The sequence below is a fragment of the Egretta garzetta genome, unplaced genomic scaffold (assembly GCF_000687185.1).
Source record: "Egretta garzetta isolate BGI_Z169 unplaced genomic scaffold, ASM68718v1 scaffold215, whole genome shotgun sequence".
Classification (NCBI taxonomy): domain Eukaryota; kingdom Metazoa; phylum Chordata; class Aves; order Pelecaniformes; family Ardeidae; genus Egretta; species Egretta garzetta.
In genome coordinates, this window is record NW_009259719.1 from 42,181 (window position 1) to 67,079 (window position 24,899).

General features: G+C 44.7%; 1 protein-coding gene across 1 annotated transcript in view; it reads left to right on the forward strand.

Moving 5' to 3' along the window:
* GRIP2 (glutamate receptor interacting protein 2) overlaps window positions 1-24,899 on the forward strand; it is a 119,255-nt gene that overhangs the window by 30,556 nt on the left and 63,800 nt on the right. The window contains exon 2 of the mRNA XM_009639289.2: window positions 24,745-24,825. Coding sequence (XP_009637584.2) covers window positions 24,745-24,825 — 81 coding nt within the window. The remainder of the gene's footprint in view (window positions 1-24,744; window positions 24,826-24,899) is intronic.

Genomic DNA, 24,899 nt, shown 5'->3' on the forward strand with positions numbered 1-24,899 from the left:
TGGCGGGTGTGGTCTTTTTTTTTTTTTTTTTTTCCCCTCCCCGCCCCCCCCCCCCCTCCAGTAGTTTACTTTTGTTTACTCTGATTTCCTTTAACCACCTTAAATATCACTAACAAATTCATGTGCTGCTTTGAAGGGGGTTTTACAAATCCGAACCGTTGCATACAAGCTGTGACTGAATTGCTTTGATTTGCAAAATATATCCCTGCTTCTCCAGAAAGAATTTCTCCCTGTGACCACTGGAGACTACCCTTCAGGCTGCCTCCCTCCTTCCCCTTCTCTGGCTGGAAGACTGGCAGAGGCAGGGGCTGTTCTTAAGGCACCCCAGATATTGCGGAGCCTTTACAGCTGTTTTGGGTTTTTTAATGAACACAATCTAAATGTAGCTCTCCTGTTTTTCAAGATCAGCGTGTGGATGGGCTGGGCATTCAGCAATGGTGAATAGAGGGCCGGGGGGGGAAGACGGGGGTAAGGGACTTGGCTGAAAATGGTGGGATCGCTGCCACCAACCCCACTTCCAGTGTAATCTGTTACTACCTTGATTAATAAATATTTCAGCTCCTGATAGAAATCTACCGTTTCAATGAGCTGCTAACCCCTGTTTTCAAAACCTGGGGTGAGCAATTCACTATTACTGTGGAGTATAAAAAAAAATCTATTTTGTTTCTGCAAAAGAGTGGGTAGAAGCTTGTAGAAGGGCACCTTTACAAAGGGCACAGTCACCAAATCCTGGCCCTCATCTTTCCAGGATGGACCGGCTCTGACATTTGTAACTGGGTGGGATACTCAGGTACTTTGTTGCATGCTGTAGCTCTGCTTGTTGCAGCTAAATGTACTGCATGGATCTCACTCTGCTGCTCTGATGCCAGCGTTTCCCATCTGAAAGCAAAGACATCGGAGTTGGAAGTACAGAGATAATTTATGATTTCTGAATCATTTTACAGTGCCTGAAGTGATGTAGTGGGACTGACTTTGTCCTCTCCTTGGCCCCAAGATGCCCTAAAGCATGAGCCTAACTTTAGAAAATTGTTTTCCTCCCGAAATCTGAGAGGTAAAATAAACCAGGTGTAAAGCAGCTTAGCCTGGCTATGTTGCCTAATCCCATGGATGGTGACTAGATGCAATGTGCCCTTACTGTAGCAGCACAGCAAGAAGCTGTTTGGGGGCTGGGGCTTATTTTGAAGCTGTCTGAGACATGGCGATGAGTCCTGGTAGGCAGAGGGAGTCTGGGCGCGTGATTTAACAGGGCAGGAATGAAATGCAGCCGTTCCATGAAAAGATCAAAAGACAACTTGGCAGGAGCTCCCATCGCTCTTGGGGCTGAGCCATAAGCTGGGCTCCTAGCTCAGAGGTGGCTGACGCTGACTGTGCTGGAGGAGTCTCCTGGATGCCACCAGCCACAGGGGGGATCATTTGTTCAGTTCCTCAAATGCATCACCAAATGCATCTGGTGCTTCATTCATGTGAGCCCTGATGATTGCGGTGTTGCTGCAAATGGCGATGTTGTCTGGGTGTTGGGTGACCAAATGAGAAATATTCCTGATATCAGCCCCAAACCTTTCTTGGAGAACCTTGGGTCAATGTGATGTGTAGCTCTGTTGTGTACAAGGGAATGGTGCAGTCATTGAGCTGGTAAGGAAGTCGCCTTCACCCTGGTATCAGACCCTTACAGCTTGTGCTCCTGAGGATCAAGCCCATGCTTTCATCACCCTGTAGGTGCTGGTTTCCTCAGCACCCCACAGATGAGGCCACCCTTTGCAGCAGCCACAGCGCAAAGACAGAGAGGGGTGGACGACCATCTCACTTCACATCTGCCTTCCCTTTTCTTCTTAGTTATTTGAGTGTGTTGAGAAAAGCTTTGAGGGGACTGATTACAATGCATTGGGTTTGCTTTTGCTGAGGCTCAGTGAAGCTCTCTTTTGGTCACTCAGCTGGGTGCTTAATGTGGTTTTTCACCTGTCAACCTGTCTTTCTTATGAGACTTGTCTCCTCATCTGGAAATCATTTGAGATGGAAGCAATAAAGTGAACTGCTATCATATCACTCATTCTAGCATTTTAAGCATGATGGAAACCAGATGGCTATTGGCAGAAGTGCTTCCTGGACCCACCATCATTAGTGTTTTGGTGATTTCTTTCTTCTCCACCAGCCACTCTCAAAAGTTTTCTGATGGGACATTTTAAAAATACAGAGCTTTTGTCTGTCCTTCCGAACAGAAGGGTCGGAAAATGCAAACTAGCAGTGATGTTTTGTGGAAGGTGCGGGAACCGTTTGTCTTCCAGTTAGAGCAAGCCTGTGAGTGGCTCTGCTGATAGTAGTGTGATAGTGTGTTTCCACAAGAGACCTTGCAATTGGAGGACTTCCCTGAAATGCTTTATGGCCTTTCTGAAGTTCAGGAAGACCCTATATGTTTTGATCTAGCAAATTTGATGTTTGGTTAGTCCCTACTGCAGGATCACTGCAGGAGTGGGCAGAACGAGAGAGCTCATTGAATCTTCTTCATGCTGCTCCAAGTGACTGCTGAGGATTCCCATCGCAAACCAGCCCGAGTTAAATGGTTAATTGGCTACAGCACAGGTAACTTCATAAGACCCTTTGTATTTCAGATGTATGCATTTGGGCGACTTCATTATTTTTTATTTTTTTAAATACGGTTTGTATGGAAGGTAAAGGAAAAATAAAGATAGTAGATGAGGATGTTCAGTACTTATCTGTTTGGGCTTGTTTGGTTTTAGGGTTTTTTTTTTTTGTTGTTGCCATTATAAGCCATGCTTTTAGCATGAGATGGACTCTCTGCAGACCAAGGAGAGCAATGTGAATTTCTTGTGCCTTCTTCCTGATCAGCAGGCTGCACCCTTTATTTGCAGGGTGGGAATGGCCAGGAAAAGAGTCGTCTTAATAGGTCTCTGCCCCTTCTTGCTTGTTGGTTTTCAGGGGATCAGCTTCCCTGTGCTGTGCTCTCTCTGCAATAGCCCCAGATGTTCCTTACTTACCAAATAGGCGGGGGGAGAAAGAGAGAAAAAAATATCTGGAAAGGATAGAAAACTAATGTGAGGACTAGAATAAGACAGGAGGAAATCTTCATAGATAAATCTCCTAGGAAGAAAGATTTTATCTTTCTTATTGAAGAATTTATCACAATGGTGCTATTTAATATAACTCCTGCTCGTCAAGCTGCTTACGTCACTTGTCAGCTTTGCCTCAGTGGCAGCAAAATGAAAGATTAAAAGAAAAAGTAACTGGGTTATGCATAGCAAGACAGACATCTCTGGGTCTGGAGCTGAATCACAGCGATCTTAATTTCTTTGAGCCAAAACTGGGAAGAGAGAGTTTGTCTGGGTTGTTCCTCTGCCCAAAGCTAGTATTGGCCATGCCTATGTTATTGCCTGTCCACCTTGCATTTGAATACATCCATGCTGGAAATGCCACATCAGCTCAAACTCATTCACTAGACTTAAATATTTAAGGAAAAACTGTCTGCATCTGCAATTTTGGCGCTATTGCCCCCTGTCCTAACAGAGATGACAGATTACTCCGTCCTTCTGTGAATCACTCTTTGGATGTCTGAAGACAGCAATAACCCTTTCTCTCTCCTCTTTAGCGTAGACAACTCATTCCTTCTCCCAGTCTCAGAAGTCATGGTCTTCTAGATGTTTTAGCAGACTGCACTGATTCAATCTGAATGAACTCCAGCTGGACCACATTTCTTGAACTGTGCTACCAAACCTGGGCACTGCACTCAGGCTGAGGCTTTTATTGGTGCTGAGTAAAACAAAAGGATGATTTCACAGGTCTTGCAGGCTATACCCATCTTTATACATACTAGGGTGTTAGCTTTTCTTGCATGTGACATGGCACCGTGGAATTACATTTGGTTTGCAGACCACAGCATCTGAAAGTCCTTCCTCAACTGTCATTTAAATAGTTTTTCTCCATCCTTCGTTAATTTGCTTAGTCCTGCCCAGGTCTGGTAGCTTGTGTGCACCTCTACTGCACTGTATATTTGTTTTTTCAAAGATGTATGAATCATTCTGGATTCCAAATTTACTTCCCAGCCTGATTCCATTCGCTCATTGGCTGGTGGCTGTCAGTAAACTTAGTAAGAGCAACCTCTCTGCAATCGTCCAGGTAATTTAATGAAAACCTGGAGGCTTACCAGACTGGGAATAGGTCCCCACACAGAACTTCGTTTAATACATCCGTCCCTTCTGATTGTGAACAACTGATGAATTTTCTCAGTGTGTGGTTTTCCAATCAGTTTTGCATACACTTCATAATCATCTGTATCCTGCTTCCCAAACATACTTATAAAAATAGCATGTGAAACAGTGTCAGAAGCATTGCTAAAATTGAGATAGAACAACTTGCATTTTCCGTCTATCGAGAAATGTTGCTCTTTCATAGAAAGAAATTGAGTGGGCATCACTTATTTGTGGTAGATCCAGGTTTGTGGTTAGTCCTCCTCGTTTTCTTTTAGCAGATGGTCACACACAGATGGCCAGTTCCAGGAACTGAAAAAGGCGGCGAAGGATTTGTCATTCTCTCACCCTCGCTCTGGTATCACTTCTATTTGTTTTATTTTGGTTTTTTCAAGCTGAACATTGCATTTTGCTCTTCTGTAGTCTCGTGATGTCTTACTCATCCTCCATAAGGTTTTAAGGATACCTGCTGATGGCTTTAGGACTTCGGTAGCCAGGTCTCTAAAGTTTTGTTGACTGTGTTAAGTATAAATGAGTGGAGCTACACAGTGGAAATGAGTTCTTGCTCTTTTCTAGAGATGATCCATTCCACTAAAATTGCTTTTTATAGAAGAAAAAGGATGGAAGTAATTTCCCATGACTTTTCATAGAGGTTACAGAGGTTTTTCGCCTTAAAAGATTGTGCTCATGCACATCTCATTAGTGCACATTTGTTAGTAGAAGGATGTTTTTCAGTGCAAAGGCCAGGCAGGTTTAATAAGGATGTCAGTCCAAAGTGTCAGTTGAACAACTGCTGTTTATCTCCAGCACTAACTGCTGGAGTCCAGTTTCCAGCCCAGACGTTCACCTCCCTGCCAACCTGCTTAAGAAAATCTCATTACTGCTGGAAGAGATGCACTCTGGCTTTGAGTGACCCATAGTAGGGGACTGAATTTCTTGTGGTGTGTTAAGTCTTGCTTTTGGCTTTATGTCCAGGTTCATTATACTTTATAACGTTTGTCCTGTTGCTAATCCTTATAAGCCAAGGATAATGGCACTGCCAGAGTGTTTGTACATGTTAGGGCATGTAGGATTCAATTTATTTTGAAAACGGACTGTTAAAATTGATACTTGTATGCGGATGCCAACATTTATTGCTTGTGATATTGTCTACTTAACTCAAGGATGGAAATCATACACAATTTTATCCAGAATGTCAGAAAAAGGTGTTGGGCAACTTGGAAGGAAGGGTGCCTATGCTATTTTGTTTAGGCATGTGTAGGTGTCGCAAACAAAAGGAACAATTAAAGTTAACAAGTAATAATAATCAGAAAGGGGTGTTGGCGCGGAACTGGAGGAGAGAAAGTAGAGCAAAAATAAATATTTTGCAACGTTCATCAATTGACAATTGAATGCTGCCAGGCATAAGAACATTTAAGGCTCTTTTCAGCTGTCAGTTCAGCTACTGCATAATTTTTAGCATGTGAGTAATCCCATCAGGGTAGGCATGGTCTTAAGCCTTGATAGGATAGGACCCCCAGGTCATTGTACGGCTGTCTATTCAAGGTGACAGAATACTGTTTCAAGACAGGCGTGCTTACGTGGGAGTTAGGAAATTCTGGTTCTGTGACAGTCTGACTGCTAGTCTGCTTCTGATTTTTTCTAATATTATTATTATTCCGTTCATAACAAAAAAAATTACTAACCAAGCTTGATGTTCTCAGCTGCAAATGTATTAATCTGTGGATTTACAAATCAGTCTGCTAACTTAAGAGACGTGCAAAATCACACAGGATGAAGAATTTCTCTCCTTCCATTCCCAACAATTGCCGTCCCCGAGTTTTTTATTTCAATGAAAGTTTTTTTTTTTTTTTCCTTTGACCGTGTGTTTTTGTTCAAGGATCTGATAATTACATGCTTGGGGATGATGGCTTTTCAAAAGCATCTTTCCCAGCAATTTTCAACTGGAGATGTGGATAAAAATATCTCCCCAGTTTTTTATCAGAAATGTTTTCAGTAATGTGCAATTATGAGCTCTGCCTTCATTCAATTCATCCTGGAAGAATTTGCTTCACAGGGAAATTTGTTTCCTAGCTGCTCTAGATGCCAGCATAGTTGGCAGCTGCAGGTTTTTGTGGGGAGGAGGGGGAAAAAAAAGGCCTAGAAATGAAAATTGCTGTGAAGTAAATTGGTCCCAACACCTGGAAACCATGAAAGGATGGAATATCATACTTTTTTTGTTAAATCATGGTTAAACTGCTTTGCATGTCGGTACCAAAATGGCCTTGTAAATTATTCAGTATGGCTGAGAGCTGAAGAGATGATCCCACTTAATCAAGCCTTACAACTCATCTGTTTCTTATTGTGCAGGTTCATGAAAACATGCTAGAAAGGTGGAAGGAGTTGTGGTTTTCTTCCCAGCAGTACTCTAGCTTCCAGTCTCAACGTATAACACTCGTGTGGTGTATCCTAATGAAACTGTAAGTTAAGAGCTGGCTCAGGTTTGGGGAGAACAATGCTGGCATTAGGGCAAGAAGGGCTGTGGAGCAGTTATAGAGAGAATAAACATGTTTTTGTCCTGGGAGGCAGGAACTTGTGGTGGTAAGAGCAAGATCTGGCTCCCTGCTGCCCTGGCGTATGGATGAGAATGTGATTTGTTGCATCCTTCTGCTTCATTGCATCCTCCTCTTTCCCAAAGGAGGGAGGTAGGTCCCTGATCTGGTGTCTGCTGCTGTTTTGGAGGTCGTATGCCAAGTTGTTTGCAGCTATTGAGCAAAATTACTTGTTCAATATCCCAAATAATTCTTCCCTCCCAGCTTCTGCTCCCTCCTCTGAGCCCTCTTGGCGGCCCTGGAGCCCACAGGTCCAGCACACCCATCCCCTGCCCTGGTCTCACGTAGCGGGAGTGGGATGGCACAGCTCCAGTCAGCTGCTTTTCCCAGCCAAATGGCCAAGCTAAGTCATGGATCTGCTCCTCTGTCTTTGAGCAACCATGTGCACGACTGTATAAATGATGAAGGTTTGAGTCAAACCTCTTAACAGGTCCCCACTGTTGCGCTGCCAGCCGTGGTGGCATTGTCCCAGCAATAAATCTGCTTTTCCACGGGGTCTCAGTGGAGATCCCCTCCTTTCCCGCTGTTGGCGTGATGGCTGATCCATACGGGGTCGTTACTGCAGTGGATGGTTCAGCCTGAAATGTGAGGGACGTGGTCTGCTCCTGCCCCAGTGTTTTATAGAGGATAATTTCTTTGTGGAATGCAGTGCCATTTGGGTAGGATTAAACTCTTGGCATAAGACAAATGTACGTGTTTTGCTAACGTTTTTTTTTCAATAATGTAATGCATTTCCCATGTAACCTACAGTGTAAACAGATCGTGTTCCTTCCTGCCATGAAATGCTGTGCTCTGTTGCTCGTGCTGCATGAGTGCCTTGAACCTGCAGCCCAGCAGCCCCCCGGGTGCAGGAGGGGATCCCCAGGCAGATTCTCTGTAGGTCCATCCTCAGCCGACTCCTGCAGCATGCAATGGAGCCACATGTGGGGATCAAGTGTTTGTGTGCGAGGTAGGAATGGACTGGACAGGGTCCTGGGGTACAGACAGATATGCCTGAAATCTGGGGAAATCAGTGGGAAGATGCTCAGGTACATACAGATCTGGATCAAACAGCCCAGGTGACTTGTAAACCTTGTACCTGTGGAGTTAAAATCAGGGTGAAGTTAGAAGAGCTTTAAGACAGAGGGCATATTCCTCATTGCTTCCTATTTTGCTCCAAAACCAGGTTTCACCCTGTGGCTCACTGCTCCCTCGCCTGCCCTTGCTGTGTAGCATGTGGCTCTTCACTCTGACGTTCCCCTCGCCTTGCTGGTGTAGCTGGGCTGCGCAAGGCGACCACTGCCATCAAGGTGGTGGCAAATGTCACCCAGCTCCAGGCTGGCTCCATGTACAGTCCAAAAAGCTGCCATGATTTGTGACAAGACAACAGAGAGAAGTTTGTTATTAATTATAATCACATCAAAAAAGAATCAAAGCAACTCCCTTTCCCCCCTGTGTTTCAATTTACCCCCCCTACCTTCCCGCTCCAGCGAGCTCGGCAGAGGGACTCCATTGCTTTGAGGGGGGGGATAAGTGCTCACCGTGCAGGAACTGGAAAACAAAATGTTGTGGAGGCTGTGGTGGAGGTGAGCAAGCGAAGCTCCGCTGGCTTTCTCTTCTTTCTACAAGTCCCTTTATCATTCAGCAGCCGACTGAGCAGTACCGTGAGCTATAATAGGCAATTAGCTTCTAGCAGATTTATGTGACACCGCGTTTTATAAGCAAACAATCATGTGTGTTTAATCATTAAATGGATCTGCTCTATCTAACGTTCACAGAGCCGATCTTTTTTCTCTCGTCTCCCAGTGCACACACTCAGCTCTCTTGCACCCATTTTGCACCAGTATAGACCCGCAGACATTCACACTTGTGCAAAACTATCACTTGGCAGCCACCTTTGGTTCTGGCAGGCAGTGGCAAGAGGTAATACTTTGCAGTATCTGCTCTCAGAGACATCCAGACTGCATCTGGAGGTTAGCATGGTGGGAATGGGAGATGCCTGGTGCAGGGATGTTCCCTCCTCTAACCCTGCAGACCCTCGGTGTGATGAGGGGCTGGGCAGGCACCCACACAGCACCCTGCCGAGTGCATGCATACAGTGATTGCTGCGTTCCTCAGACTTCTTGAGGTTTGCAAAGTAGTCAGTTTTAGTATCTGTGGTTAATTTTAGAAATACCTGCGCATGCTGCTCTTCTACACATCTATTACACACTCGGCAGAACCTGCTGGTTTTAATTTTTATTAGCACAAGTGCCTTGTTGAATCAAAATTAAGTGGGTATTTGGGAAGCATAATGTGAAGCATTACACTTAATGGTCTGTGTTCCTGAGTGGAGAAAGGCTTTTACATCAGTCTCCTCTCTCCCCGAGACTCTGTGGTCTTTAGCTACACCTGAATTTTTCCCTGAGTTCGTTGTCACTTCCTATCCTCTGTAAGCTGTAAAACTCCCAGCTGCATCTTTTCAGGTGTGTGTTGCACCTTTCCAGACACAGACCCTTATTCAGATATAAATGTCCCAGGCCTTGGGCTGCAGTGCATGGGGAAAAGGCAGGTCTGTGGGGTGCAGGAGGAGCTGTGCTGCTGCGGACTGCTCAGCCCAGCCCGGGAGGGCTTCCTGTCCTTCTGCCCTGCTCCCATCCAGGTTCAACTTGAGACCTTCCCTCATTCAAAGGGGGAACAATTGTCTGCCTAGGGCAATGTAAAAATGACTTTTTCCCAGTCCTGGGCAGGGTCTGCCATGAGCCAGTCCCTCTGGCTTCTTGGGATGCTCAGCAGAGCTCGGGCTCTCACTGACTTGTGAGCGCTGCTTTGACCAGTGTCCCTGTTCCTTAGCCTGTGTCTCCCGCAGCTGGCACCCCACTCCTGGCTGATCCTTTGGATGGGGTGATTTTGGATTTTAAACATATGAAAAGACCCAAAGGAAAAATTAAGCCACAGAACTGCGAGGCTTGAATTCTGCACAGAGCAGGATTTCCGTGTGAAAATCCCCAGGCTGTCCCTGTTTGCTCACAGGTGCTCACAAGAGCGAGCATCTCTTGTGAGCCTTTCAGAGGGCGGCAGAGCCCAGCTTGCAGCAATCTGTTCTGATTTTCGCCAGGAGTTTCCATGTCTTTTGGGAATTCTGCTGCTGGCTGTAGTTGAGATTGGGTTCTCTGCCTGCTTTGTATCACCCATGCACTGTGAAGCAACTGGAAAGCAGCACAACCGTTTGCATGAAGGCAGCTACATAAAACAGCTGGAGTGCATTAATAATGCCGCTGGAGCAGGGTCTTACCAATCTTTCATAATGAACAGGTGTTTGCTTTCATCACAGTAGTGCTCTGCTGATCTTTGGACACCAGCCTGTTTGGAGGACGGGATGTTGGCAGAGCCTGCAGCCAAGGCAAGGCTTGATGGGAAGCAAGAAGTGGGGCAAAACCAGGAGCAGAGCTTGTTGGAAGCAAGATTTAATGGGCAATTCAGGCAAATTTTTAACAGATGGTTTGATGGGGTCAGACCACACCAGTTCCAACATCAAATAACTTTGAGCTTTGAAACTTTATTTCATCTTGTTGTCCTGCTAAATCTGATATTCCCTGGCTCTTTGGTTTCTCCTCTTCTCCCACCCTCCTTCCATTTTAAGCAAGGCTCTAGCTTAAACTTTCTTTAGTCTTTTAACTGTAAGCTTATTCCCTCTCTCACACGGCTCCTGTGAATCCTCCTGACACAGTCGAGGATAAGAGCAGCCTGGCCACATATACGGGCCATTGCATAATGGATGGTTTGTGTGTCAGAGTCTGAAATCTACATATGTTTGGATCAGTCATGAAGTGGGAACATCTGTATATATTCATATATAATGGCTTTTACCACATGAATGAATAATCCAACTCCCACGTTTTGGTATTTACTTTTTTTGAAACATTGCTACTTAGCTAAACGCTGAGGGGAGAATCACATTCGTGGGAATTAAGTCTTAGTAAGGTTTAGTGAAGCTTCGTGGATAAGCTGGAAACAAGTCTAAGTGGGGTCCGGAAATCTTTCTTTTAAAATAGTTAATGCTGTCTGGAACTTCTTCCCTATTTCTTGACTCCCACTGGTTTTTAAGCGCTTTGCATCAGAATGCAGTGCAAATCCAGGATAAACCACCTGATTTGCAACCTACTGCATTGAATGTCTTCTTATAGGATGCCATCTTCCAGCAGTACCGGCTATCTTTGCGGTCCTCCTAAAAGGGGTTCTCAAACCTTGGGTGCTGCGTTGTGAGCTGGGGGCTCCAACTGGGGGACTGCCCCATTGCAATGTCGCTGGCAGAGCTGGCTGTGACTGGCCCACAGGATGGTGGAAAAAGCTATTGGATGCTGGCAGAGCTGGCTGTGAGGCACTTTGGTGCACTGGCCCACAGGATGGTGGAAAAAGCTATTGGAGATACAGGCCTCCCTTGCTTCAGAGACAGCTGGGGGCTTGCTACATCAGCTCTCCGCTGGGTTGGGCTGGTTTGTTCTCTCCCTGCAGTCAGCGAAGCCTCTGAGCCTTGTGCCAGCCTGTAGGCTACGGTTGGCCAGGGTTGTCCTGGTTCACAAGGCTACCCTGATTTTTCACAGCTCCTTTTGAAGCCGTAGCCTAGTCAAGATGATAAGATCAGTGCAGTAGCAAACGAGGTTGTGGACAGCTTTGAAATCTCCTTCTCATAGTTTATTTGACTTTTTTATGCTAGTGCTGCTGGCATCCTTTAGGTTTTATATAAATCTGTTTTCTCACTTCACCCCTTGATCCCTGGCTCATACTTTTATTAAATGTTACTGCATTGAAGTTTATCTCTTCCGCTGCCTGATTTGTCTGGGATTTTTTTTTGTTGTTTTGTTGGTTTTGTTTTCTTCTGGTTTGCATGGATTTTCTTATTGCTGTCGGCACTGAGATTGATTCACATGACTGGTATCAATCTCAGCCACCTCTTGAACTGGCGCAGCAAATCTCTCAGATTTGATTCCTTATTTCATTTTCTGTTGTTGTTGTTTTCCAACGCAAGAGCAGGCTTGTAATTGAGGCAGAGAGAGGGTGCTAACCTGGACAAGTGGTGGGGTGACGTTCCTTGCAGCAGACCTGCTGGGCTCCCCTTGCCCACCCCTTGTTAAATCTGGCTGGTGCAGGGATTGCCCATGTCAAACTGAGATCCTGGAGATCAGCGGGGGAGCAGGATCTGATTCACTGTAAGAAGGGGTTTTCCCCAACTCCTCATCTAAGGAGTTGTATTTTCTAGCAGGTTTCCCTAAGATTGGTTTACCACTCTTAGTTGCTCTCCACATTGCATGCTGTAAGTTTAGCACAGGTACTAAAATTTTATGAATGCTCTTGGGAGCACTTAATTTACTCGTGTAACATGGGCTCTCTCAGAAGTGCTATAGGAGTAAAACAAACAAACAAAAAAAGGCATTACAACTGTAGTGAGTCCCTCTTCATAAAGGAATACCAGGCTGAATGCTGGCAAGGTGTCTTGTTGCCATCTTGTCTTCCCTCTCTGCTGAATCCAGGGGGTTTTCCTCTGCCCTATCCTACTGCCTGCTACAAGAGATCTGCTCTTGGCTGTGTCCCTGCTGAATTGGGAGAAGTTACCTGGCTGTAGCAACGCTCAGAAGAAAAAACTGTTGTCTCAACCCACTAATTTACAAACTCAAGGATTTTTTGGTTTTGTTACTCGCACTTTTATTTCAAAACTCATGCTCTATGTCTTTCCTTCCCATCTGGGTATATGGTGGGGAGCAGGTATTCCAGTTTTCCTCTGTTTGAAATTGAGCATCTTCCAGCAGAAAAAAAGTAGTGCAGAGAACCTGGGCACTCATTGCTTCTTTGGCTCTGCTGGAGAAATACTGACGTATGCTCCTGCTTCATGTGAGGGTGGGATCTTAAGCTTTGAGCTGGACAGAATCATAGAAAAGACTTATTATGGACAAAAAAGACCTTTTCACTGAACTGTGATTTTTTTTTTTTCTTTCCAGATAGCTTCTGCCCAAATGGCATTTTATTTTATTTTATTTTATTTTTTAGACTGAGCTGTTTTCAGCCCGAATGAGCCATTCACTATCCAGTCTCACCACCTGTATAATACAGGTCAGAGAGCTTAGCCCAGTTACTGTGAATCACGCCCCGATTCCCCTGTCTAGGGGGTGCTGAATGATTTTTAGAAAGGTGCCCATCCATCATGATATCTGGTAGTACAATGTCCAGGAGGTTAATTCTTCTCAAGGGGTGGAAAGGGAGGACACACATGTGTTCCCACATACAGGATGGATCTCTATAGCTTTCCTTCCCACCTTCTGGTGCTCTACCTCCCTACTGAAGAATTATGTGCTCAATCCCATGATCAGATTGCCTTCTTGCACTACCTTGTGCTTCTGGAGCTCTCTCCCTACCTGGGAAGTTAAGAACCTCTTGATTTCACAGTTCTTTTATAAGACCTTGGAGGATGGAAGACAACAGGTACCATTTTTAAGGCAAAGATCATAGGGACCAAAAGGGAGTTTGTAAAAGGCAAAATAGGTTGAAGAATTTACTGTCACTATTACTGCAGCAAATTGATCTCCACTTCAAAAGGTGGAAGTCCTCACGTCCACCTGTTCTGTTGTCCCCGAGCTGCTGACTTGTGCTGCGTTTTCACACCCAGGCTGTGCACGAGGGTGCTGAGTTCTTAGCACTGCCAATGGCACCTGAGTCCTTTCTCCCCATCTCCTCCCTGGACCTCTGTGAGTCCAAGCCCAGTGTTAGGTAAGACAGAAAAAAAACCCAACACAAAGTATTTTGTAATATGGACATTGATAATTTTTATTTTTTTTTTTTTTTGCTTTAACTATTGATATGTCAAAAATAAAAGCTTTTGCCTGCTTGGGTGTTCCTTTTGACAAACCTTCCCAGTTGGGAGGCAACCTAGTGCCAAACCCTGTGCAGTGAAAATGGTCACGGTGGTTTTCATTAAAACAAAACCTGGTTTTGCTTTTTGACTGACTGCAGGGGTTTTAAACAAGCAGGTAATAGTGGCCACTAGGTTTAGGTGGCACCAGTGATTTGAGTGCTGACGTCTAATAAACTGGCAGTATTTAATTTCATTTGATTGAAAGGCCACAATAGAGCTGTCTTTTTTTATTTGATTTCACTCCACAGTCACTTAGCATGGCATTTGTTGCTTGAAAGAAGGAAAAGTCCCCAGGGTTTGGATTCAGCAGGCTGGTTTCTTAACCATCTCCATATTCAACAGAAAGTTTGAAAGTTGGCATGGAGTTAATAGGGGGAATTGTATTCCCTTGCCAGCTAGGATTTACTGCTGCCTGCTGCATAGATTAATAAAACCAGTTGTATCTAGAGAGAGGCATCCTGCCCTGGGAATGGCGTTAGACTTTATCAGTCATTTCTCACCATATTAAAATTGCTCACTTGGATAACTTTCACAAAAGATCAGTCTGAAAATGTGTCTTAGTCCTCTTTAATTTTTACTCTTGAAAGGTAGTTTCTTCAGATAACGCAATCAGTGTATCAGCAATATTTCATCTTCCCAGCTTATTGTTGGACTCTACCCAGTACAGTCTACACTGCCTAATATGAGAAATTGCCAGATTGACTGGAAAATGTAACTTTAATAACATCATTTCAGGCACTAGAACCATTGAGAAATAATAATCTCACCGAGTTGGTTTCTGCGCTATTCTTGTCCCTCATGCACAAAATTACCGCATATAATATGTGTGTGTCTGTGTGTGCAAATGTGACCCGCACGGGGGTGAGAAATTGTGTAGTTTCCCCTGCTACCAGCTCGTTCATAAATATAAACTGATGAAGCTCTGTGAAAATTCCTGGGAGGATGAGAGGGATTGTGGGAAGGGAAATCTCTCTCCCATTCTCTCTTTATTTTTATTCTTTAACGCTAGAAATTCAAATCTTGCTGGGGAGCGCTTAAGAAAAGCAAACTGGAGAGGGCTCACTGAGTGAAAAAGGACCTTTTTTGTATGAGTGTTTTTAGAGGATGCTTTGGTAGAGGTAGATAAAAGTGAAGTTGTTTGGGTTTCGTTTGGGAAAAGCTATTTGTGCTGAAGACCCAGCCTATGCTATCCTTCAAGAAGCTCTTAATAAGCCTAACAATGCACAAAAGCATATCCTCAAGAAAAGAAATCACAGGTTACTTCAGAAGAACAACATAAGCTCCTCTGTGAGAAGAAGAGCAAAATAACCCTTATTTTCAACAGTTTTGCAGCCAATATCCTCCCTACCATGCAAAGGAAAATGAGCGGTGAAGCTTGTCTAGAGCTGGTTTGCACAGCAGCTCTTTGCTGAGAGCAGTAATTTTGGTCTTTCCTACTCAAAACATAATTTTAATGAAAGTTACAGGACTATAATCCTCTTCCAGGCTGCTCTCTCTCTCCCCCCCAGGCTGATGGATATTGGCCACTGGGTTCCAGAGATGCACAAGGACAGTAGATGGGTGGATGTACAGACAGAACGTGAAGTTAATTTTTGCAGAAAACCAAGAAAAAAAATGGAGCTGGATTTAATAAAAAATTCTGGTCACTTTTCCATGTATTTTTAATTCCATCTCTCAGTACAGCTTGAGTGGAAATTAAGAACTGCTTCCAGGTCCTCTATTGCGCACTCACTCAGGTGCGCTGATTAGATAAAGTTACTCTGCACTGGCTTCCAAAGCAATAACTGGTGACAGACAACACATTGTAGCAATGTCTCTGGTATATAAAAGACACCACTGTAACGGCAGGTTGACTGCAGGTTCTTAAACCATGTCTTTTGCATTTCTTCCCCTTTTTATTTTTTTTTTTATGGAATGCCATATATTAAAGAAAATATGAGGAACACCCGATCTTGGCACTGCAAGCCGGGTCTAGCATTAATTCTTATTAGATGGGACTTGGGTCGGTCCTTAGGAGGTGTTTAATATCCTGTGAAAGTTGATGCGAGTTAAATCTTTCCAAAGCCTGTCTTCTCTGCAGAGCCACCTCAGATCTTCTATTTGTTTACTAAATGCTGAAACTCTCTTTGCTTCTCCAAGAGAAGCCAGAGTCATTTTCTATCAGTGTTATGTATCTGCTGAGGGCTCGCAGGGGGGAAGAAATACACTCTGGTATCCCTTGGAAGCCAACCTGCTTGATAAGAGGCATGTTCTGGCTCATATCTTGGTCTCGTAAAGGCTACTGCTATGCAAATAACTATCTATATCATTTTGGTTGAGAATGGTTGCTTGAAACAAATTGTTCCTTTAAAAGTAATTTTGGTTTCTTATTAAAAAGAAAAAAAATAGAAGAACAAAGCACGGAGTTTTCTGTTGAACAATAGGCTATTGTGTCTTTTATAGATTTGTTTCCTGTGAATAAAGCAGCAGGTGGTTATGAAATTATATGTGCCTTAGAAGGGTTGGTAGATAAATGAATACAGGCTTTAGAAGAAAAGAAGGGGAGATGCGGAGGGTGTGGGGAGATTAATTTCATGCTGGAGAGGAAATTAAGAAGCACAACTTCCTCTTGGAACAACCTCGAAGTTTGGGCAAGTTCCCCCTGGCTCAGATGCTAGGAGCGGCGACTGCACAAATGGATGGAGGAGATGCCACAAAACCCTCTGACGGCACAAGAAGCTGCAATCAGTGGAGCACGTTCCCAGCCCGGGGAAGGGATCACAGCGTCGTTGCAGTGGGGCCAGCACAGGTACTGGCAGCAGGTTGATAATGCTCTTGGGATGTTGTGGTGTTTTTTCTTTTTTCCACCAGAAGTAGCTGGGAAAATAGTAGAAAGTTCAGTTGTCACCTTTGAGGCAAAGACTTCGTTCCAGCAAGCACAGTTGTTGTACGGCATGGCCATCCTCTCTGGCTGTGCTCTCAGAATATTTGCGATGAGAAGTTGAAGAGAAACCATTTCCCCAAGCTCTCATTTGTCTTCTGTGTAACTCATGAATACGTGCTGTGAGGGGATTTGTTGCCAGCGAAGGGAAAAATATGAGGCTGCTCTTTGCAACAGGCAGCCTCTACCATTTGCACCACAAATTTGTTGGTACGTGTATTTATGAAATTAGGGAGGGGCTGCTCCCAAAATAACTTGGTCCATTCCAGTCTGAGCTTGCTGGTGAAGAGGAAATTTTTTTAAAAAAATCTTGCTGGCACAAAGGAGGGAAGAAGCATTTCAAAGCCCTGCTTGGGTCGGAGTGGTTACCATGGGAGAGTCGCATTGAGGGTGCCCTGTGCTGATGGAGGTGAAGATAAGATCTGTGATGGGCATGGTTTTTTCATGGGCATACTTCCAAATGCCCAACCCCACGTCCTGGAGAATAAAACACTGGGAAACACTGGGCCTTTTAAAGGTTGGGTTTTTTTTTTTTTAGTTGCAGCGAGCAAAATATTCAGCGTCATGACAAAAAAATTGTGCTGCAGAATCCTAAAGCACAAGTGACATTTTTTTTCTTGTTTTTAAGCACTGCACAGGAGCACGGGCTGCCTTGCCTCAGGATCTGGTGTATTTGTTGTTGCGTGCTTGGGATAGTTTTATGTAGGGCAGGATCATGAACTCTAGAGCAACTTTTGCAGTATTCTAGGAAAAAGCACTCTGGAGATCACTGGCAGATGTTTTTGATCTGTTTGTTTGGGTTCTATTTTATTTATTTAACTTTTCTGATACAGAGCTGGAGCAATGCATTTCTGGAGATGGGAAAAGGATTGAACATTTGTATTGGGCTTAATGAACTCGCATCCAAATTTTCCAAGGGTCTAAGGAGCTTTGGATTTAGTTGAGCAGAAGAAAATTCAAGCCACCTGCTGAGGAGGGCTTGAGGAAGGTGGGAGCTTCATGGAAAGGGAGTCTCTTGCCTGAAGCAGAGACAATGGAGGAGGTCTTGGGCTGTGGTGGACTCCATCATTAAGTAGTTTCAGGAACTCAGGCAATCTGTTTGTAACAGTATTCCAAATGGGCTTTTTGTTTTCCTGTCCTAGCCTTTCTAGATCTACTTGTCTCTTGTGTTAAAGGCTAAGTGCTTTGAAGATGGGAGTCCACCGCTGTGCTGCTGTTGTGCAGAGCTGACACAGCCATCTCTGACCCGCTGCGGCGGTGCCAAAATAACCCAGACTGCCCTTAGTGGGGGTGTGCTGGAGGCTCAGTTCTGTACAGCCTTGCAATCAAACCCAAACCTGTTACTGGTGCATAAAATGCCACTGGTTGTGACGCCACATGGGGTGCCATCCTGGGGAGAGGTGGGAAGGATTACATTACTGTCCGCCTCTGATGATGATACAGCCCTCGGCCAGGCTGTAGTGGAGGCTGTGTAATTTGAGAGCTGAACACCAATTTGAGATTCAGAATGGGTGTGCATGGATGTATCCCTTTTTCCTTCCCCTTCTTCTAGCGATATGACAACTTTTTAGGTGTGATTAGGTGCCTAAAGATACAGATAGATGATTATAGTCTGGGTTTGAAGTACATGTCTGCATCTTCAGGCACTCGGATATCTTTAAAATCCTGGGCCTCAGGGACTAGCTCCCCGGAGGCTGCAGTTTGAATCCTCACCGGCTGCCCAACCCTCTCTCACATACCCCTGGCTGCTCTTTACCTGACTGCAGATAAATGTCTCCATTGACTTACAGAAATAACTCTTCTCAAAATGGATCAAATCACACTTAGATTTAGTAATTTGGGTTCCTGCTTCCAGCCTTGTGCTTTTATTCTAGCAAAAAATACCGGCTTGCGTTAGCGTGAACAGCTTTTGGTTCTTAACGCTGTTTTAGTATTCATTTCTCTAAACAAGGAGTGCAATTACCCTATGGCAAAATAACTGTCTCCAACTGTCTTTTTTCCATTAAACAAATGGGAGGTTTTACCTCTTGGTCTTCCCACAAGATTAATGCACTTTCTCTGCGGGAACTGTCTTTAAGCGATCCAGGAATCTGAACAACTTGCAGACAGCAAGCCTAATTGTCACAGAATCTTATTTAGCCAATGCCGATTTTCATTAAGAGGTGATCTCTGTTAATAACGTAGACTAATAACTCTTCTAAATGAAAAAAACCTTCCTTTTTCCTCCCACAGACAGGGATAATGAACTCCTAAATCAGTGCTCTTTCTGAGGAAGCTTTTTTTTTTCTTTTTTTTCCCATTTTAACAGAGGTTGGCTTAAGACCTAACTGTTGTCAGGAGATACTGGTGCCTGTGCTCACATCCCACTGGGAGTTTAACTAAGAAAAGTCATGGTGTTACCAAGATGGATTTTGCAGCTGGTTGCCACGGGGAGTGGGGGTGTGTGTGGGTGTGTAATTTGGCCCAGGATGTCTCCACTGGCTCCGTGAAAGCCGGGGGTTGATGGGGTGTCTCAGAAAGGCATCAAGTCAACCTTGGTGAGGGTTCACTGACTTGAGCAACAAATGGGTCAAACTGTTCTAGAAGAACAGGGATCCCTGATTTAGGGAAGCTGTGAATTTCCTAGGAGTTAGGATTGATTTAAGTGTATGCAGCCAACCCTTGCAAATCAACCAGCTGGCTGCTAGGCGATTAATGGGCAAACAAGCATCTTGGTTAGAGGAGAGCCTCCTGTTTGTACCCCCAGCCAGAAAGCAAGGGTGGGGAGGTACATTCAACCTTACTATTAGATCTAAGAGAATCCACATCAGACACAGACATGGGAAATTGGGAGACCACAAGTTCTGCTGCTTATAGAGCAACTTGTCTTTTCTATCAGTGCTCTAGTTCTTAATCAAAAAACCCAACAAGATTCAACCCAAAACCATGGATGGGGTTGGTGGCTATCAGGAGGACAGACCATGGAGCCTGGAAGACAGGGAGGATCCTCTTCTCCCCATGCTCCCAGTTAACTGGGTTTATTCCCTTTCTGTTTGGATTGCAATTATTAACAACTGTTACTCCCCCCTCCTTTCTTGTCTTCTCCCCTAAAGTAGGGGGTAGAAGTAGATAATCCCCAAAACATTAAGTGGTGAACAAGCAGGGAGAAGTGGTTGTGCTGGTGACAGGACATTTTTATGGCCCTGTGGCCATCGTTGGAGCTGAGGTAAATGGCATGTATGAAGCAAGCAGCAGAGCTCTGGCTATACGACCCCATGCTGATTAATCACTGAGAGACTAATCTCTGGCCAGTTTTTGCTCTCCTTGCTGCCCTCCAGTACATCCCAGTATGATCTGTGGAGGAGAGGGGAGTATGGCTGCACCTCGCAGCTGGAGAGCCTGGTTTCCCCGACAGTACATTCAGTGGTGAGATGCTAAGCCAGGGAATGAAGAATAAAACAACCCAAACCTGAGTAAAGCAAGAGCAGGCAATGAACCAGTTCAAATGTCCCCTCACCTTTCACCTTTCTTTTTCCCACATTCTTCCTTTTTTTTTTTTTTTTTTTTTTTTTCCACCCCCTAACTCCCTGCTTTGTCTTGTGCACAACAGGGCTCTTCAGGAAACTGGTGGTTTCCTACTGAGGCTGAGCCGCCTGCTCTGCTGGGGAGGCAGACATGGTCTGTTCTGGGCTACCTCTTACGTAGTTGGAGCGTTCCTATGCGTGGCTGAGCAGTTTTGCGGGACAGTAGCTGCTCCTCGCTGTGCTTCCCTGAATCCTGGCTGGAGTTTCTCTTGTGGGGAAGACTTCCCCTGCAGAGGAAGACTCAATCTGCCAATTTATTTTTATTTGGGTGAAAGTTACTGGAAAATACCCGTGTTTTGCTGACCTCTTCCCCCACCTCATCCTCCCTGGGAAAACCTGTGCCACTCTCTGTGCTGCCTGTCAAAGGGACGGTGCCTCTGATGGGGGTCTTCAGTTCCTGGGTTGTCTTGCCTGGAAACCTGGGTGCTACTGGCACTGTCTCAATTAAACAGGGACAGCATATGATATTACAGTGCCCTGGCTGGCGGTGACACATTGCGCTAGAGCCCCTGAAGTGCCATTGACTACGGGCCCTCTTGAGAGCTGCCATTAACTGCCTGGCAGCAAGGTGGGATATTGGGGTTTGCCCCGACCTTCCCTTCTTCCTGCCCCTGGTACTTCAGCTAAGCAAGGAGATGTTCTTCCTATTCCTTCATCTGTTAAGTTTGGGTTTGAGGCAATGAGATAGGATTATCTCTTCTTTTTTTTTGTCACTGCATGAGATGTGCATAGGACACTGTTGGTGCAGGGGAGGAGAGTTCAAGGCTACATCTTGTAGGGGTAGGGACTTGGAAGCAATCTCTCCCTGGTATTAGTAAAACATGAAATGGCAAAAACTATTGTCAAAGAACTTACAGGAACTTTTCCATATTGTCACAGATTCCAATGGGATCAATAAAGTGTTGCACTCTCAGTTTTATTTTGAGGGTCTTGTGTACTTGGTGAGCTTTTCTGAACGATCCAGAGCCAACATTAACACTGCTGCTTGAAAATCACCAGTTACACAATCTTTTTCTTTGGAAAATTTTTGACCCACTTGGTGTGAGAGAAAAAGCTTGAAAAATACACCTCTAATAGCTCCAGCACTGATTGCTTGCAAAAAGAACGCGTGCAGGCTTTAAAAAAAAAAAAAAAAAGTTATTTTCCCAATTTTAGGGAGTAGAGAGATTCATGAATTTTCAGTGCTTGGGTTAGTGCTGCAATTTGGGCCGACTGAGCAATCAGGCTAGTTACCAGCCTCGCCTCTGCATTGATGCTGTGCTAGGTGGGAGAAGAGAAATGACTAAGAGCACAAAGAGAAGGAATTTCTTTTTTTAAAAAAACAAAGTAAAAACCCCCCCCCCCCAAAAAAAAAAAAAAAAGGGCTCAGAAAAAAGTAGCTCCATTAATACCAGCTTGAGTGGCAGAGCAGGAAATCGGCTGAAAATGAACAAAGAGCCGCGCGGCGGGGATGCTAATGCAAGCAAATGCCAATTCACACTTCGGCAGGCGGCGTGTGGCAGCTTCCTTTCCTGTTCAAACATTTTAGCCAGATAATGAGTGAAAAAACCAAACATTTTTCGCATAATCAACTGAGTTTGGAAGGCAAAAGCAATAGAGGAAGGGGAGCTGCAGTGCTAATTATTTGCTGGCCAATACGGCTGTCAACGAAGCAGCACGGGACTGTGCGGGGGGTGCGTGTTGCTAATTGCCGGCAGCGGCTGTAGCTCAGATTGCTGCTCATGGCCACTTGGCTGGTGGTGGAAGCTGTTGTTAATGCACGGGCAACCTGGTTGCCTGCTGAAACGGAAGCCAAGGCATGTTTGCCAACAGCTATTGGGGTAGGGAGGGGTAACCATTAGTGAAATGGGGTTTCATATCAATATTGATTGGGGTTGCGATGGGGAAATGAAGCACAGAAGGGCACCGGTGCCTGTCTGGTCCAGGGCGGTGTGTTTGTGTGAAGCAGATGGTTGACTGCTTTCCTTTGCCAACAGATTATGGAGTTGGCTTCGAACCATCTTGCGTGGTTTCCCGGGAATGCAGGGATCCCTTCCACAGTGGAACATTGCTGCCTTGAGCACGTCACCTGGGTTTGGAGCTGGCAGCCATGCTCTCACGTGGAAGGCAGCTGGATGCTGGGGTGGTCTTCACCATCCACAGTGTCCTGTGTGACCGAAGGCACACTGGTGCTCCAGTGGCATTGAAAGGCTCCAGCCCTAGGTGTCCCAGGGTATTTTGTAGGTGCCTTTTGCACACTCGCCTCCATTGCTGAAAAAGCAACCTTACGCTGGGTATCCTGAGCTGCTGTTTTGCGGTTCCTCTTCCAATGTGCTGCTGCATTTGGGAAAGAAATAAAAGGAGGTTGTAGCTGCTGGGCTGGGTGGTTTGGGCAGGGAGTAGTTGGATCGGTGTTGTCCTGCTGCTCTCCTGGGAAACGCCACCTTGCTTTATGCTCCCAAACCATCCCTGTTTTCTAGCTGTGCAGTTCTGCAAGGTATGGGGTGACAGAGAGAGGGTAAGGCAGGATATTAGGAAAAACCTTCCGGAGAGAGAAATTAAAATGAATATGGTCAACAGTGGCAGAGATTGAAAGCTCTGATTCTCTATTGCTGCCAAACAGCTACTGAAGAAGAGATGGTATGGGACTTCGCTTTTTTTCAAAAAAAAAAAAAAAAAAAAAAAAAAAAAATTGGATGCTGGAGCTAAACTGTCTCAAGTAAATTAAACTTCTTTCCAGAGTCATTAAGCTCAGATTAACCTTGGGCCTGGCCTCTCCATCACCCAAAGAACCATTGCTCTTAAAAATGCAAATTTCATTTTCAAGCCACCTGCTCTTAGAGTTGATGCTAGGCTGTGCCAGCACCTATCTGAAATCAGTGCCTCGCCGTGGTGCTTCCTGTAATTCTCTAGCCCAGTGCTGCTGCTTTCACTGTCAGCAGTGAGAAACGCCGCAAGGTCTTCATGGTCAGGACAGTGCTGGTTTACCCCGTCTGTTCTTCCCCTTATTTTTCGAAAGGCAGAGCTTCATTCCCCTGTTTCGCAGAGGTCCTGGGTGCTAGGGTGTCAATGTGTTCTGGCAGCAATGGCTCGGGGGTGGTCTAGTGCCAAGTGCTAGTTCTTGCTTCCTTAGAACTCTTCAGGTTTAGGGGTGATGGAAAAGCATTCGAAGTGATGCAGGAAAAGAGTCCAGGGCCTGGATATCTACATTGTCCCTCTATGGGCTGCAAAATTTGGCCTGAAAAAATACATGGTGTTTATTTTTCAGCTGAAAAATTTTATGCTTGAAAGTGCAGATTTGAATCAGCCAAAACTTTACACTGAGTTTTGTCAACTTGTGAAGTTACTTCAGCTGGGACAACAAGAATTAAAACTAGATAATTTTTTTTTTTTTTTGGCTTTTTTGCAAATTACTTTAGGTGGAACCTCATTTCATTTTACTTTTAAAAAACGTTCAAGCCTTTGAGCAAAATTCCCCTCTTAGTGGTTAAGTGTAACCTGTGTGATTCCATTTACACCATCATTTTTCTGTTTGTGGGGGAAGTAGGCTGCCAGCAAACTGAACGTTGGTTTTTATTTCTCTGTGTACAGACCACTGTCTGGAATGGGGCTGAACAAGTTATTGCTCCCTTTGTATGCAGTGAGACAAAAACATCTCTGTAACTTAAGTGACTTGAGGGCTGCGGACAGGAGTAAATGGATAAGTTTTTCAGTAACCCATACTTATACTATCGTGTACAACTTCTAAACCTTCACAGCTATTGAAAAATTGGGAAGGGTAATCCAAGAATGTGGTCACTGAGAATGGGAATTATTTGGTACTATATGGTTACCCGAAATCATTGACTGAAAAAGCGCCAGCTTTTTAGGAAAAGCCATAAAAATAGACATTTTTAGATGGATGGCAATGAAATCTGTAGAAGCGTGCTCCTTTCTCAGCAAATAACCTCTATGCCATATAGGATTCTTCTAGTAGGAGAATACAAAGATATTTAAAGACCTCAAATTTAAATTTCTACTTACGCTGGATGGTGCATTTACAGTGCATAGTACTATTTTCTCTTCCCTCTGACTTTTTTTTTTTTTTTAAATCGCTTAAGAGAAGGTGCTCTCTATATTGTACAGAGGCTGGAACAGCAGCAGGAAAATGTGACTTTGAAATAATGGAATCTATAAGAATAGGCAATTTCATTCAAGTATAGTGATTTAGTGCCCTGTTAGTGTCCTGATGTATAACTCCATTTCCAAAGACCGTAAGTTTCTTCACAAGCATAATGACAGGCTTAAAACTTGTGAGACTAATGCCACAGCTTTCTCTGCCCTCAGCTGTTCCACATAATTACAGGAGTAAGGGAATTTTGTTCTCTCCTAACGGATTAGCTCCAAGAGGAATAAATCAGATAATGTTATTGCCTTCTTGTTTCTTTCCCTCCCTCTCTAAAAAGCAAGATAGCCCGCACAGTGCAGTGCAAAGCCAGGGCTGGTAATGCTTTTCCTTGCCTATGGTCTGTGATATGGGTGTGATCCCAATTCCAGTGTCACCAGGACAAAGTTTTTAAAATGGTCTGGTTCTGTTGTTTGTTACTTTTGGTTCTAATTTCAGCTTCTGTGTTTGTTCTGCTCACAGACGATGGCCCTTACTCAAAGGGGAGCAAGGACTCCGGTGGGATGGACACAGCCCTGGTCTCCAGGAGGCAAAGCATCCCAGGTAACAGAGGGGATCAGCTCCTCCTCCAAAATATCGGGGCATCCATTACACTTTACCTGGCTATCCCTAGAATG